The sequence below is a fragment of the Fringilla coelebs genome (assembly GCF_963513975.1).
Source record: "Fringilla coelebs genome assembly, chromosome: 34".
Lineage (NCBI taxonomy): Eukaryota > Metazoa > Chordata > Aves > Passeriformes > Fringillidae > Fringilla > Fringilla coelebs.
Window position 1 is genome coordinate 860988 of NC_140060.1, and position 14136 is coordinate 875123.

The 14136-nt window shown below is 53.5% G+C and overlaps 1 protein-coding gene across 3 annotated transcripts in view; it reads left to right on the plus strand.

Moving 5' to 3' along the window:
• The first annotated feature begins 918 nt into the window (after positions 1-918).
• The window catches only part of SCN1B (sodium voltage-gated channel beta subunit 1), a 130073-nt gene continuing 116855 nt past the window's right edge, over positions 919-14136 (plus strand). The window contains exons 1-6 of one of the 3 annotated variants that reach the window (XR_014616874.1): positions 919-1520; positions 4761-4927; positions 6538-6778; positions 9056-9191; positions 10857-10949; positions 11022-11058. Coding sequence is in view for 2 of the 3 variants with exons in the window: in XM_084224173.1 (XP_084080299.1) it covers positions 1487-1520; positions 4761-4927; positions 6538-6778; positions 9056-9191; positions 10857-10923 (645 nt within the window). In the remaining variant the exon portion in view is untranslated. Of the gene's footprint in view, positions 1521-4760; positions 4928-6537; positions 6779-9055; positions 9192-10856; positions 10950-11021; positions 13072-14136 lie in introns of those variants that run through there. The other 2 variants (XM_084224173.1, XM_084224172.1) reach the window with 2 other exon arrangements.

Genomic DNA, 14136 nt, shown 5'->3' on the forward strand with positions numbered 1-14136 from the left:
GGAGTTGGGGACATCAGGAGGGACCTGGGGACACCCCTGGGGACACTGGGAGGGACATGGGGACACCTTGGGGACACCAGGAGGGACTTGAGGACACTTTGGGGACACCGGGAAGGACTTGGGGACACCGCTGGGGACACTGGGAAGGACATGGGGAACTTTGGGGACACTGAGACATCCCTGGGGACACTGGGCAGGACTTGGGGACGTCCCTGGGGACACCCTTGGGGACATGGGGACACTTTGGGGACACTGGGACGTGGCTGGGGACACTGGGCAGGACTTGGGGACACTTTGGGGACACTGGGAGGGACATGGGGACATCAGGAGGGACCTGGGGACACCCTTGGGGACTTGGGGACACCCTTGGGGACACCGGGAGGGACCTGGGGACAACCTGGGGATGGATTTGGGGACACCAGGAAGGACCTGAGGACATCCTTGGGGACATTGGGACATCTTGGGGGCGGGGAACTTGGGGACACTCTTGGGGACATGGGGACGCCCTTGGGGACACCGGGAGGGACTTGAGGACATGGGGACAACCTGGGGCTGGGTTTGGGGACATTGGGAGGGACCTGGGGACATGGCTGGGGACACGGGGACACTCGGATGGGCTTGGGGACATCCTTGGGGACACCTTGGGGACACCTCGGGGACACTGGGGGTGGCCTCGGGGACACCTCGGGGACACCGGGACACCTTGGGGACACGGGGGTGGCCTCAGGGACACCTCGGGGACACCAGGACGCTCCTCGGGGCCCTCGGGACCCGGCGCCACCCTCGGGGACAGCTCGTGGTGGCCTTGGGGACACCGCGACCCTTTCGGGGACATCGTGGGGGAGGGGCCGAGAGCGCCTCGGCCGAAGCCACGCCCACCGCGATGACGTCAATCCGCCGGTCCCGCCCCCCCCTCGGGCGCCGCAGTGCGCCGGGACCGAGCGGAGCCGAAAAGAGCCGGAAAGAGCCGAAGCGGCGCCGAACGGCGGCGAAGCGGGAGGCGGAAAGAGCCGAAGGCCGGGGAGCGAAAGAAGCCGAAGCGGAGCCGAAGCGGACCCGCCTGAGGGTCCGGCCATGCCTTGAAGCGGCTCCTCCGACCCGTCCCGGGCTCTTCGTCCTCATCCTCCTCCTCCTCATCCTCCTCCTGCGGCGGGGGAGGGGCCCATGGGCCGGGCAGGGGGCTGAGGGGGACGGAGACGCCGAACTGAGCCCAAACTGGGCCGAACTAGGCCGGAGAAATCAGAACCGGGCCGGAAAGAGGCGAAGTTGTCCGGAAAGAGCCGAAGCGGGAGCGGGATAAGCGAAGTAAGGACGGAGCTGTACGGAAAGAACCGAACCGGGCCGGAAAGAACCGAACTGGGCCGGAAGTAAGCGAAGTGGGCCGGAAGTAGACGAAGGGAGATCGGGGAGGGTCGGAAAGAGCCGAAGGAAGCCCGAAGCGGGTCGGAAAGAGCCGAAGGCGTCCGGAAGTTGCCGAAGGGCCGCCATGTTGCTGCCGCTGCTCCTCGGGCTCCTCGAGGGTGAGTTCGGGACCCCCGAAGGTCGGCGGGGACCCCAAATGTCCCCAAATGTCCCCAAGTGTCCCCAAGTGTCCTTAAGTGTCCGAAAATGTCACCTGGGACCCCCAAAATGTCACCTGGGACCCCCAAAATGTCACCTGGGACCCCAAAGTGACCCTAAAATGTCCCAAAATGTCACCTGAGACCCCCAAAATGTCCCCAAAATGTCACCTGGGACCCCAAAATGTCCCCAAAATGTCACCTGGGACCCCAAAATGTCCCCAAATGTCCCCAAAAGTCACCTGGAACCCCCAAAATGTCCCCAAAATGTCACCTGGGACCCCCAAAATGTCACCTGGGACCCCCAAAATGTTCCAAAATGTCACCTGGGACCCCAAAATGTCCCAAAATGTCACCTGGGACCCCAAAATGTCACCTGAGACCCCCCAAATGTCCCCAAAATGTCCCTGAAATGTCCCAGACATCACCTGGGACCCCCAAAATGTCCCCAAGTGTCCCCAAAATGTCACCTGAGACCCCCAAAATGTCCCCAAATGTCACCAAAACGTCACCTGGGACCCCCAAAATGTCCCCAAAATTTCACTGGGGATCCCCAAAATGTCCCCAAAATGTCCCAAATGTCACCTGGAACCCCCAAAATATCACCTGAGACCCCCAAAATGTCCCCAAATGTCCCCAAAATGTCACCTGGGGCCCCCAAAATGTCCCAAAATGTCACCTGGGACCCCTAAAATGTCCCCAGATGTCACCTGGGACCCCCCAAATGTCCCCAAAATGTCCCAAATGTCACCTGGGACCCCAAAATGTCACCGGGGACCCCCAAATGTCCCCAAAATGTCCCTGAAATGTCCCAGACATCACCTGGGACCCCCAAAATGTCACCTGGGACCCCCAAATGTCCCCAAAATGTCCCTGAAATGTCCCAGACATCACCTGGGACCCCCAAAATGTCACCTGGGACCCCAAAATGTCCCCAGGTGTCCCCAAAATGTCCCCAAATGTCACCAAAATGTCACCTGGGACCCCCCAAATGTCCCTAAATGTCCCCAAATGTCACCTGGGACCCCAAAATGTCCCCAAAATGTCCCCAAATGTCACCTGGGACCCCAAAATGGGCTAAAATGTCCCCAAAATGTCACCTGGGACCCCCGAAAATGTCCCTAAATGTGACCTTGGATCCCCAAAATGACCCCAAAATGTCACCTGGGACCCCAAAATGTCCCCAAAATGTCACCTGGGACCCCAAAATGTCCCCAAAATGTCACCTGGGACCCCAAAATGTCCCCAAAATGTCACCTGGGACCCCAAAATGACCCCAAAATGTCACCTGGGACCCCAAAATGTCCCCAAAATGTCACCTGGAACCCCCCAAAATGTCCCCAAAATGTCACCTGGGACCCCAAAATGTCCCCAAAATGTCACCTGGGACCCCCCAAAAATGTCCCCAAATTTTTGGGGTGGATTTTCGGAGCAAATTTCGGTCGAATTCCAACCGAATTTCGCAGGAATTTTTTGGGAATTTTTTTTTTTTTTTTTTTTTTGGAATTTCGGGAAAATTCGGGAATTCCTTCCTGACCCCTCCCCCCAACTTTTTTTTCCTCTCTCTCCAATTTTGGGGGTTCTGAGGTTGGATTTTGGGTCAATTTTTGGGTCAATTTTGGGTCAATTTTGGGTCGATTTTGGGCCGATTTTGGGTCGATTTTCACCATTTTTGGGGTGATTTTTTGGCCAAATTTCGGTCAAATTTCCATGGAATTTCACGGGAATTTTTTTGGGAATTCTGGGAAAATTTGGGAATTCTCTCCTGAGCCCATTTCCTCCTCTCCCTGTTAATTTGGGCTCCTTGGGGTGGATTTTGTGTCTATTTTGGGTCGATTTTCACCATTTTGGGGGCGTTTTTTTCGTCAAACCTCAACAGAATTTCACGGGATTTTTTTTGGGAATTCTGGGAAAATTTGGGAATTCTCTCCTGACCCCATTTCCTCCTCTCCCTGTAATTTTGGGCTCCTTGGGGTGGATTTTGTGTCCGTTTTGGGTCGATTTTCACCATTTTTGGGGTGATTTTTTGCCAAATTTTGGTCAAATTTCCATGGAATTTCATGGGAATGTTTTTGGGAATTCTGGGAAAATTTGGGAATTCTCTCCTGACCCCATTTCCTCCTCCCTCTGTAATTTTGGGCTCCTTGGGGTGGATTTTGTGTCCGTTTTGGGTCGATTTTCACCATTTTTGGGGCATTTTTCCGCCAAATTTCCGTCAAACCTCAACGGAATTTCTCAGAATTTTTGGGGAATTCTGGGAAAATTTGGGAATTCTCTCCTGACCCCATTTCCTCCTCTCTCCGTAATTTTGGGCTCCTTGGGGTGGATTTTGTGTCCATTTTGGGTCAATTTTGGGTCGATTTTGGGTCAATTTGGGGTCGATTTTCACCATTTTTGGGGTGATTTTTTGGCCAAATTTCGGTAAAATTTCCATGGAATTTCACGGGAATTTTTTGGGGAATTCCGGGAAAATTTGGGAATTCTCTCCTGAGCCCATTTCCTCCTCTCCCTGTTAATTTGGGCTCCTTGGGGTGGATTTTGTGTCTATTTTGGGTCGATTTTCACCATTTTGGGGGCGTTTTTTTCGTCAAACCTCAACAGAATTTCACGGGATTTTTTTTGGGAATTCCGGGAAAATTTGGGAATTCTCTCCTGACCCCATTTCCTCCTCTCTCCGTAATTTTGGGATCTTTGGGGTGGATTTTGTGTCCATTTTGGGTCAATTTTGGGTCGATTTTGGGTCGATTTTGACCATTTTTGGGCGGATTTTTTGGCCAAATTTCGGTCAAATTTCCATGGAATTTCACGGGAATTTTTTTGGGAATTTTGGGAAAATTTGGGAATTCTCTCCTGACCCCATTTCCTCCTCTCTCCGTAATTTTGGGATCTTTGGGTTGGATTTTGTGTCCGTTTTGGGTCGATTTTCACCATTTTTGGGGCGTTTTTCCGCCAAATTTCGATCAAACCTCAACGGAATTTCATGGGAATTTTTTTTGGGAATTCTGGGAAATTTTGGGAATTCTCTCCTGACCTTTTCCTCCTCCTTCTATAATTTTGGGCTCCTTGGGGTGGATTTTGCGTCCGTTTTGGGTCGATTTTCACCATTTTGGGGGCGTTTTTTTGGTCAAACCTCAACGGAATTTCACGGGAATTTTTTTTGGGAATTCCGGGAAATTTTGGGAATTCTCTCCCTCTCCACAGTCTCGGGGGCCCTGGGGGGGTGCGTGGAGGTGGCCTCGGGCACCGAGGCCGTGCTGGGGGCGCCGTTCCGGCTGCTCTGCATCGCCTGCAAGCGCCGCAGCGAGACCCCGGCCGAGGCCGAGAGCGAGTGGTTCTTCCGGCCTGAGGGGGCCCCCCAGTTCGAGAAGGTCACTGGGACAAACTGGGAGGGACTGGGAGGGACTGGGAGGGACTGGGAGGGACTGGGAGGGACTGGGATGGACTGGGAGGGGATTGGGACGGACTGGGAGGGGATTGGGAGGGACTGGGAGGGGATTGGGAGGGACTGGGAGGGAACTGGGATGGACTGGGAAGGACTGGGAGGGGATTGGGATGGATGGCGAGGGGATTGGGATGAACTGGGATGAACTGGGAGGGATTGGGATGGACTAGGAGGGAACTGGGAGGGACTGGGAATGGGTTGGAATGGACTGGGAGGGGATTGGGATGAACTGGGAGGGATTGGGAGGGAACTGGGAGCAACTGGGAGGGACTGGGATCGAACTGGGAGGGACTGGGAGGGAACTGGGAATGGGTTGGAATGGATTGGGAGGGGATTGGGATCAACTGGGATGAACTGGGAAGGATTGGCAGGGGACTGGGAGGGAATGGGAGGGAACTGGGATGAACTGGGAGGGACTGGGATGGACTGTGAGGGAATGGGATGAACTGGGATGGACTGGGAGGGAACTGGGAGGGACTGGGAGGGACTGGGAGGGAACTGGGATGGGATTGGGACTGACTGGGAGGGACTGGGAGGGACTGGGAGGGGACTGGGATGGACTGGGAAGGACTGGGAGGGGACTGGGAGGGATTGGGATGGACTGGGACTGACTGGGAGGGGATTGGGATGAACTGGGATGAGCTGGGAGGGATTGGGATGGACTAGGAGGGAACTGGGAGGGACTGGGAATGGGTTGGAATGGACTGGGAGGGGATTAGGATGAACTGGGAGGGATTGGGAGGGAACTGAGAGGGACTGGGATGGACTGGGAGGGAACTGGGATGGACTGGGAGAGACTGAGAGAGACTGGGAGGGACTGGGAGGGAACTGGGAGGGACTGGGAGGGAACTGGGATGGACTGGGAGGGAACTGGGAGGGACTGGGAGGGAACTGGGAGGGGATTGGGAGGGAACTGGGAGGGACTGGGAGGGAATGGGAGGGAACTGGGAGGGACTGGGAGGGGACTGGGATGGACTGGGAGGGACTGGGAGGGGCTGGGTGGCACTGGGATGGACGCTGCAGTTCCCAAAGCTGCCACCAGGGGGAGCTGGGGAGACACTGGGAGTTCATTGAGGGGGACTGGGATGAACTGGGAGGGAACTGGGAGGGACTGGGATGAACTGGGATTGAACTGGGGTGAACTGGGAGGGACTGGGATGAACTGGGATTTAGTGGGAGGACGCTGCAGTTCCCAAAGCTGCCACCAGACGGAGCTGGAAGTTCATTGAGGGGGACTGGGAGGGGATTGGGAGGGACTGGGATGGACTGGGATGGACTGGGAGGGACTGGGAGGGACTGGGATAGACTGGGATGGACTGGGAGGGAACTGGGATAGACTGGGATGGACTGGGAGGCGATTGGGAGGCAACTGGGACAAACTGGGAGCCGCTATAATACCCGATTGCAATACCAACCTCGACCACCAGACGGCGCCACTGAGCCGACTCCATTCCCAATCCCTTCCCACCAACCCTTACTGGTTCTAACTGGTTCTAACTGGTTTTTACTGGTTCTTACTGGTTTTTACTGGTGCAGATCCTGCACTACAGCCCCGAGGAGGGCGAGTGGGTGGCTCCAGGGCCGTTTTTCGGGGTGATGGCCTGGAACGGCTCGCGGGGCACGCGGGACCTGCAGGACCTGTCGGTGTGGCTGAAGGAGGTGCAGCGCGGCCACGCCGGGCAGTACGTGTGCCGCCTGAAACGCAACCTCACCTTCGAGGGCTACACCTACAGCCTGGCCAGGAACCAGACCCTGCGGCTGGCCGTGGTGGAGAAAGGTGCTGGGATGAACTGGGATGAACTGGGAGGCACTGGGAGGTGGTTGGAAGGGACTGGGGTGGAGTTGGAGGGAGTTGGAAGGGGGTAAAAGGGAGTTAGGAGGGGTTAAAGGGGAACTGGGATGGACTGGGAGGGACTGGGAGTGGACTTGGATGGACTGGGAGTTACTGGGAGAGACTGGGATGGACTGGGAGTTACTGGGAGAGACTGGGATGAACTGGGAGTTAGTGGGAGTTGATGAGAGGACGCTGCAGTTCCCAAAGCTGCCACAAGGGGGAGTGGGGGAGACACTGGGAGTTCATTGAGAGGGATTGGGAAGGACTGGGAGGGACTGGGATGGACTGGGAGGGACTGGGATGAACTGGGAGGGGACTGGGATGAACTGGGAGGGACATGGAGGGGACTGGGTGTTACTGGTTTTTATTGGGAGGGGATTGGGCTACACCCACAGCCTGGCCAGGAACCAGACCCTGCGGCTGGCCGTGGTGGAGAAAGGTGCTGGGATAAACTGGGAGGCACTGGGAAGCACTGGGAGGCACTGGGAGGCGGTTGGAAGGGACTGGGGTGGAGTTGGAGGGAGTTGGAAGGGGGTAAAAGGGAGGTAGGAGGGGTTAAAGGGGAACTGGGATGGACTGGGAGGGACTGGGAGTGGACTTGGATGGACTGGGAGTTACTGGGAGAGACTGGGATGAACTGGGAGTTAGTGGGAGTTGATGAGAGGACGCTGCAGTTCCCAAAGCTGCCACCAGGGGGAGCGGGGGAGACACTGGGGGTTCATTGAGAGGAACTGGGAGAGACTGGGATGGACTGGGAGGGGATTGGGCTACACCCACAGCCTGGCCAGGAACCAGACCCTGCGGCTGGCCGTGGTGGAGAAAGGTGCTGGAATGAACTGGGATAAACTGGGAGGCACTGGGATAAACTGGGAGGCACTGGGAGGTGGTTGGAAGGGACTGCGTTGGAGTTGGAGGGAGTTGGAAGGGGGTAAAAGGGAGGTAGGAGGGGTTAAAGGGGAACTGGGAGGGAGTGGGATGGACTGGGAGGGGACTGGGATGGACTGGGAGAGACTGGGATGAACTGGGAGTTGCTGGGAGTTACTGGGAGAGACTGGGATGAACTGGGAGTTACTGGGAGTTGATGAGAGGACGCTGCAGTTCCTAAAGCGACCACCAGGGGGAGCGGGGGAGACACTGGGAGTTCATTGAGAGGGATTGGGAAGGACTGAGATGGACTGGGAGGGACTGGGATGGACTGGGAGGGACTGGGATGGACTGGGATGAACTGGGAGGGGACTGGGATGAACTGGGAGGGACATGGAGGGGACTGGGTGTTACTGGTTTGTACTGGGAGGGGATTGGGCTACACCTACAGCCTGGCCAGGAACCAGACCCTGCGGCTGGCCGTGGTGGAGAAAGGTGCTGGGATGAACTGGGAGGCACTGGGAGGCACTGGGAGGCACTGGGAGGCACTGGGAGGCACTGGGAGGTGGTTGGAAGGGACTGGGGTGGAGTTGGAGGGGGGTAAAAGGGAGGTAGGAGGGGTTAAAGGGGAACTGGGATGGACTGGGAGGGACTGGGATGAACTGGGAGTTGCTGGGAGTTATTGGGAGAGACTGGGATGAACTGGGAAGGACTGGGAGAGACTGGGATGAACTGGGAAGGACTGGGAGGGAACTGGGAGGACGCTGCAGTTCCCAAACCCGCCACCAGGGCGAGCTGAGGAGATGCTGGGAGTTCATTGAGTGGGACTGGGATGGACTGGGAGGGGACTGGGATGGACTGGGACGGGACTAGGATGGACTAGGAGGGACTGGGAGGGAACTGGGATGGACTGGGAGGGACTGGGATGGACTGGGAGGGATTGGGAGAGACTGGGATGGACTGGGAGGGAACTGGGATGGACTGGGAGGGGATTGGGATGGACTGGGGGTGACTGGGATGGACTGGGAGGGAACTGGGACGGGACTGGGAGGGGACTAGGATGGACTGGGAGGGACTGGGATGGACTGGGAGGGACTGGGATGGACTGGGGATGGACTGGGATGAACTGGGAGGGGACTGGGGGGACTCTGGGATGGACTGGGAGGGGACTGGGAGGGACTTGGAGGGACTGGGATGGAATTTTTTTGGATGGGGATTTTTTGGGCATTTTTTGGGGGATTTTTTTAGGGATTTTTTGGGGGATTTTTGGGGGGATTTTTTTGAGGTCAATTCCGGGATTTTTTGGGATTTTTTGGGGTCAATCCCAGGGATTTTGGGACCTTTTCCTGCCCCCAGCTCGGCGGGACCTGGCCTCCATCGTCTCGGAGATCCTGATGTACGTGCTCATCGTGGTGCTGACGCTCTGGCTCGCCGCCGAGATGCTCTACTGCTACCGCAAGGTGGCGGCCGCCGCCCCGCCCCCCGACAGCGCGTGAGTGGGCGGGGCCTGGCAGGGCGGGGCCGCCGGGGGGCGGGGCTTCACCGCCAGGAAAAATCCTGGGGCGAAAATGCAAAAAACTGGGAGAAAATGGGGCAAAAAATGAAAAAATGAGGAGGAAATTTGGGGTTAAAATGGCGGGAGGGGGCGTGGCTTAAAGAGCGGGGCGTGGCTTTAAGATGGGCGTGGCTTGAGGGGGCGTGGTTAAACTTTGGAGGGGTTTGGGTTGGAATTTGGGGGGAAAACACAAAAAACTGGGTGAAAAATGAGGAAATTTGGGGAAAATAAAGGGTTAAAATGGCGGGAGGGGGCGTGGCTTAAAGAGTGGGGCTTGGCTTTTATGATGGGCGTGGGTTAAGGGGGTGTGGTTAAACTTTGGAGGGGTTTGGGTTGGAATTTGGGGGGGAAAAGGCAAAAACTGGGCAAAAATCGGAGGAAAAATGAGGAAATTTGGGCTTAAAATGGCGGGAGGGGGCGTGGCTTAATGAAATGGGCGTGGGGTTTGGATGGGCATGGCTTAAGGGGGCGTGGTTAAACTTTGGAGTGGTTTGGGTTGGAATTTGAGGGGAAAACACAAAAAACTGGGTGAAAAATGAGGAAATTTGGGGAAAATTTGGGGTTAAAATGGCGGGAGGGGGCGTGGCTTAATGAAATGGGCGTGGGGTTTGGATGGGCGTGGCTTAAGGGGGCGTGGTTAAACGCTGGAGGGGTTTGGGTTGGAATTTGGGGGGAAAATGCAAAAAACTGGGGAAAAATCGGAGGAAAAATGAGGAAATTTGGGGTTAAAATGGCGGGAGGGGGCGTGGCTTAAAGCACGGGGCGTGGCTTTTAAGATGGGCGTGGTCTAAGGGGGCGTGGTTAAACTTTGGAGGGGTTTGGGTTGGACTTTGGGGGGAAAAGGCAAAAAAGTGGGCGAAAACCAAGGAAATTTGGGGAAAATAAAGGGTTGAAAAGGCGGGAGGGGGCGTGGCTCAAAGAGTGGGGCGTGGCTTTTAAGATGGGCGTGGCTTAAGGGGGCGAGGTCTGACTTTGGAGTGGTTTGGGTTGGAATTTGGGGGGGAAAATGCAAAAAACTGGGCAAAAATAGGAGGGAAAATGAGGAAATGAGGAGGAAATTCTAGGTTAAAATGGCGGAAAGGGGCGTGGCTTAAGTTTTGGGGCGTGGCTTTTGGGAGTGGGTGTGGCCTAACATGGGCGTGGCTGAATGGAGGGCAGGAGGAAAAGGCGGGAAATGGGAAAATCGGGGTAAAAATGGAGGGTTAAAATGATGGGAGTGGGCGTGGCTTAAGTATTTGGGGCGTGGCCTTTAAAGTGGGTGTGGCCTAAGAGGGCGTGGCCGAAGGTCAGGGGCAAAAAAGTGAAAATTGGGGTAAAAAATGGGAAAGTTGGGGTCAAAATTGAGAATTAAAGAGGGAAGGGGGCGTGGTTTGGATTGGGGGCATGGCTTTGGTGGGGGGTGTGGTCTAAAGGGGGCGTGGTTTAAGTTTGGAGCGGTTTGGGGGGAAATGTGAAAATTTGGGCAAAACCGGGGAAATTTCGGGGTGGGATTTTTTTTTTTGGATTTTGGGGCATTTTTGGGTGGAAATTTTGGGATTTTGGGGCTGCTCAGATTTTGGGGCCCCTCCCCCACCCCGAATTTTGTCCCCTCCCCCCCCTCAGGTCGGAGTACCTGGCCATCACCTCGGAGAGCAAAGAGAACTGCGGGGGCGTCCAGGTGGCCGAGTGATCCCGAGTGACCCCGAGTGACCCCGAGTGACCCCTGACCCCTGAGTGACCCCTGAGTGACCCCTGAGTGACCCCTGAGTGACCCCTGAGTGACCAGAGTGACCCCTGAGTGACCCCTGAGTGACCCCTGAGTGACCCCTGAGTGACCCTGAGTGACCCTGAGTGACCCCTGAGTGACCACTGAGTGACCCTGAGTGACCCTGAGTGACCCCGAGTGACCCCTGAGTGACCCTGAGTGACCCCTGAGTGACCACTGAGTGACCCCTGAGTGACCCCTGAGTGACCCCTGACCCCTGAGTGACCCCTGAGTGACCCTGAGTAACCCCGAGTGACCCCTGAGTGACCCCTGAGTGACCCCTGAGTGACCCCTGGGTGACCCCTGGGTGACCCCAGTGTGGCCCCTCCCCCCCAGGCCCCCCCCTGCAATAACCCCCCCCGGGGGGGACCCCCCCGACCCCTCCCCCACCCCTGACCCTGCATGGCCCCTCCCCCACCAGACCCCAAAATTGGGGGGAAAACCCCAAAAATTTTGGGGAAAAATTCCAAAAACTGGGGAAAAAAATCCCAAAAATTTGGGAAAAAAATTCCCAAAAATTTGGGGAGAAATTCGAAAAATTGGGGAAAAAAGTCCCCAAAATTTAGGGAGAAATTCAAAAAATTTGGGAAAAAATTCAAAAAATTTGGGAAAAAAAACCCAAAAATTTGAGGGGAAAAATTCCAAAAATTGGGGAAAAAAACCCCAAAAATTTTGGGGGAAAAAATTCCAATTTTGGGGGAAAAACCCCCAGAATTAAAGAAAAAATTGCCAAAAAATGTGGGGAAAAAATTTCTAAAATTGGCTGAAAAAAAAATCAAAATTTGTGGAGAAAAAAATCAAAATTTGGGGGAAAAGTCCCAAAAATTTGAGGGGAAATATTTCAAAAATTGGGGAAAAAATCCTAAAAATTTGGGGGGGAAAAATCTCAAAATTTGGGGAGAAAAAAATCCCAATTTCAGGGAAAAAAATCCCAGAATTGAGGAAAAAAAAATCCCAAAAATTTAGGAAAAAAATTCCAAAAATTGAGTGAAAAAAATCCCCAAATTTGGGGGAAAAAATCCTAAAGTTGGGTGAAAAAAATCTCAAAATTTGGGGAGAAAAAAATCCCAATTTTCAGGAAAAAATTCACAATTTTGGGGGGTAAAAAATCTCAGAATTAAGGAAAAAAATATCAAAAATTTGAGGGGAAAAAAGTCAAAATTTAGGGGAAAAATTTGGCAAAATTTAGGGAAAAAATCCCCAAAGTTTTGGGGTGAAATCTCCCAGAATTTGGGAAAAAAATATTTCAAAATTCTGGGAGAAAATTTCGAAATTTATTTCAAATTATCCAGAAATTTCTTCCAAGTTTGGGTCAAAATTCCTCAAAATTTGGGGTAAAATCGCCCAAATTTGCCCCTAAAAAATCCCAAAATTTTGTTGAAAATCCCCCAAAATTTGGGGTGAAAAATGCAAAATTTGGGACAAAAAAATTCCCAAAATTTGGGAGAAATTCCCAAAATTTTTGGGGTCGAATTCCCCAAATTTGGGGTCGTTCCCCCCCTCGAGTGAGAGAGTGAGCGCATGTAAATGAGCCGTATGTAAATGAGCCGTATGTAAATGAGCTGTATGCAAATGAGCGATATTTAAAAGAGCAATATGTAAATGAGACAAAGAGGACAAGACCTCAACAGCACTTTATGCAAATGAGGGGGCGTGGCAATACAAAAGGATGGGTATATGCAAATGAGGGGTGTGTAAATATATGTAAATGAGATGATATGCAAATGGGAGCGTTGCCATGTTTTTGATATGCAAATGGGATGGAGATGAGAATTGTAACTGTGGGTTAATTTATGTAAATGAGCTGTACATAAACAAGCGTTATGCAAATGAGCACTGACACAGCCGCACAAATGCACATCTCCCTTAATTGCGATATGCAAATGAACCTGCAAACGAGGCGGGGCATGCAAATGAGCACCGAGCACCGTATGCAAATGAGCACCGCCGCGTCAACACATCGCTGTATGCAAATGAACGCCCGTATGCAAATGAGTGCCATAAATAACGGATTAATTGTGCCAAGCCCCGATATGTAAATGAACATGCAAATGAACATGCAAATGAGCTGGACTGCTGAGCCTCGAGTCTTTGGTGTGGGAGGGTCTCCGATATTCAAATGATGTTGATGCTAATAAGTGATATGCAAATGAGGTGGGTGACGTCATCGGGGCGGTTTGGGGGGGGTTCCTGGCAGGTCAATGACGTCATCGGTTTGGTCGATGACGTCATCAGGGGGGGTGGGAGGGGAAATTTGGGGCGGAATTCCCAAATTTGGGCATTGGTGACGTCACCGGGGGGGGGCAGGGGGGGATTTTGGGCTGAAATTCCCAAATTTTGGGGATCCTGGGAGCATTTTGGGGTAAAACCCCAAATTTTGGGGATCCTGATCCCAAATTTGGGGCTCCTGAGCCCAAATTTTGGGATTTTGGGGCAGATTTTGGGCTGAAATTCCCAAATTTTTGGCTCCAGGTGCCAATTTTGGGGGTTCTGAGCTCAAATTTTGGGATTTTGAGGCAGATTTTGGGCTGAAATTCCCCAATTTTGGGGCTCCTGGTCCCAATTTTGGGGGCAAAACCCAAAATTTTCAGCTCCAGCTCCCAATTTTGGCCGTTCTGGACCCAAATTTTGGGATTTTGGGGCATTTTTGGGGCTCCATCCCCAAATCTTGGGATTAAATCCCCAAATTTTGGACTCCAGAACCCCAACTTGGGGATTTAGGGGCAGATTTGGGGTAAAATTTTCCCATTTTGGAACTGAAATCCCAAATTTTGGGGTCCAGATCCCAATTTTGAGGCAGAATTCCCAAATTTTGGGGCTCGATTCCCAAATTTTTGGGGTCACATTTGCAGATTTTGGGGTCAAATCCCCAAATTTTGGTTTCCTGGGCTGATTTTGGGGCTCAAATCCCAAAATCTGGGGCTCCATTCTCAAATTTTGGGGTCAAACTCCCAAATTTTGGGGTCCAGATTCCCAAATTTTGGGGTCAATTCCTGAATTTTTGGGTTCTCGGGCTGATTTTTGGGTTCCATCCCCAAATTTTGGGGTCCAGATCCCAAATTTTTGGGTCCCATTCTTGGATTTTGGGGTTAAATTCCCAAATTTTGGGGTCCAATCCCCGAATTTTGGGGTCAAGTT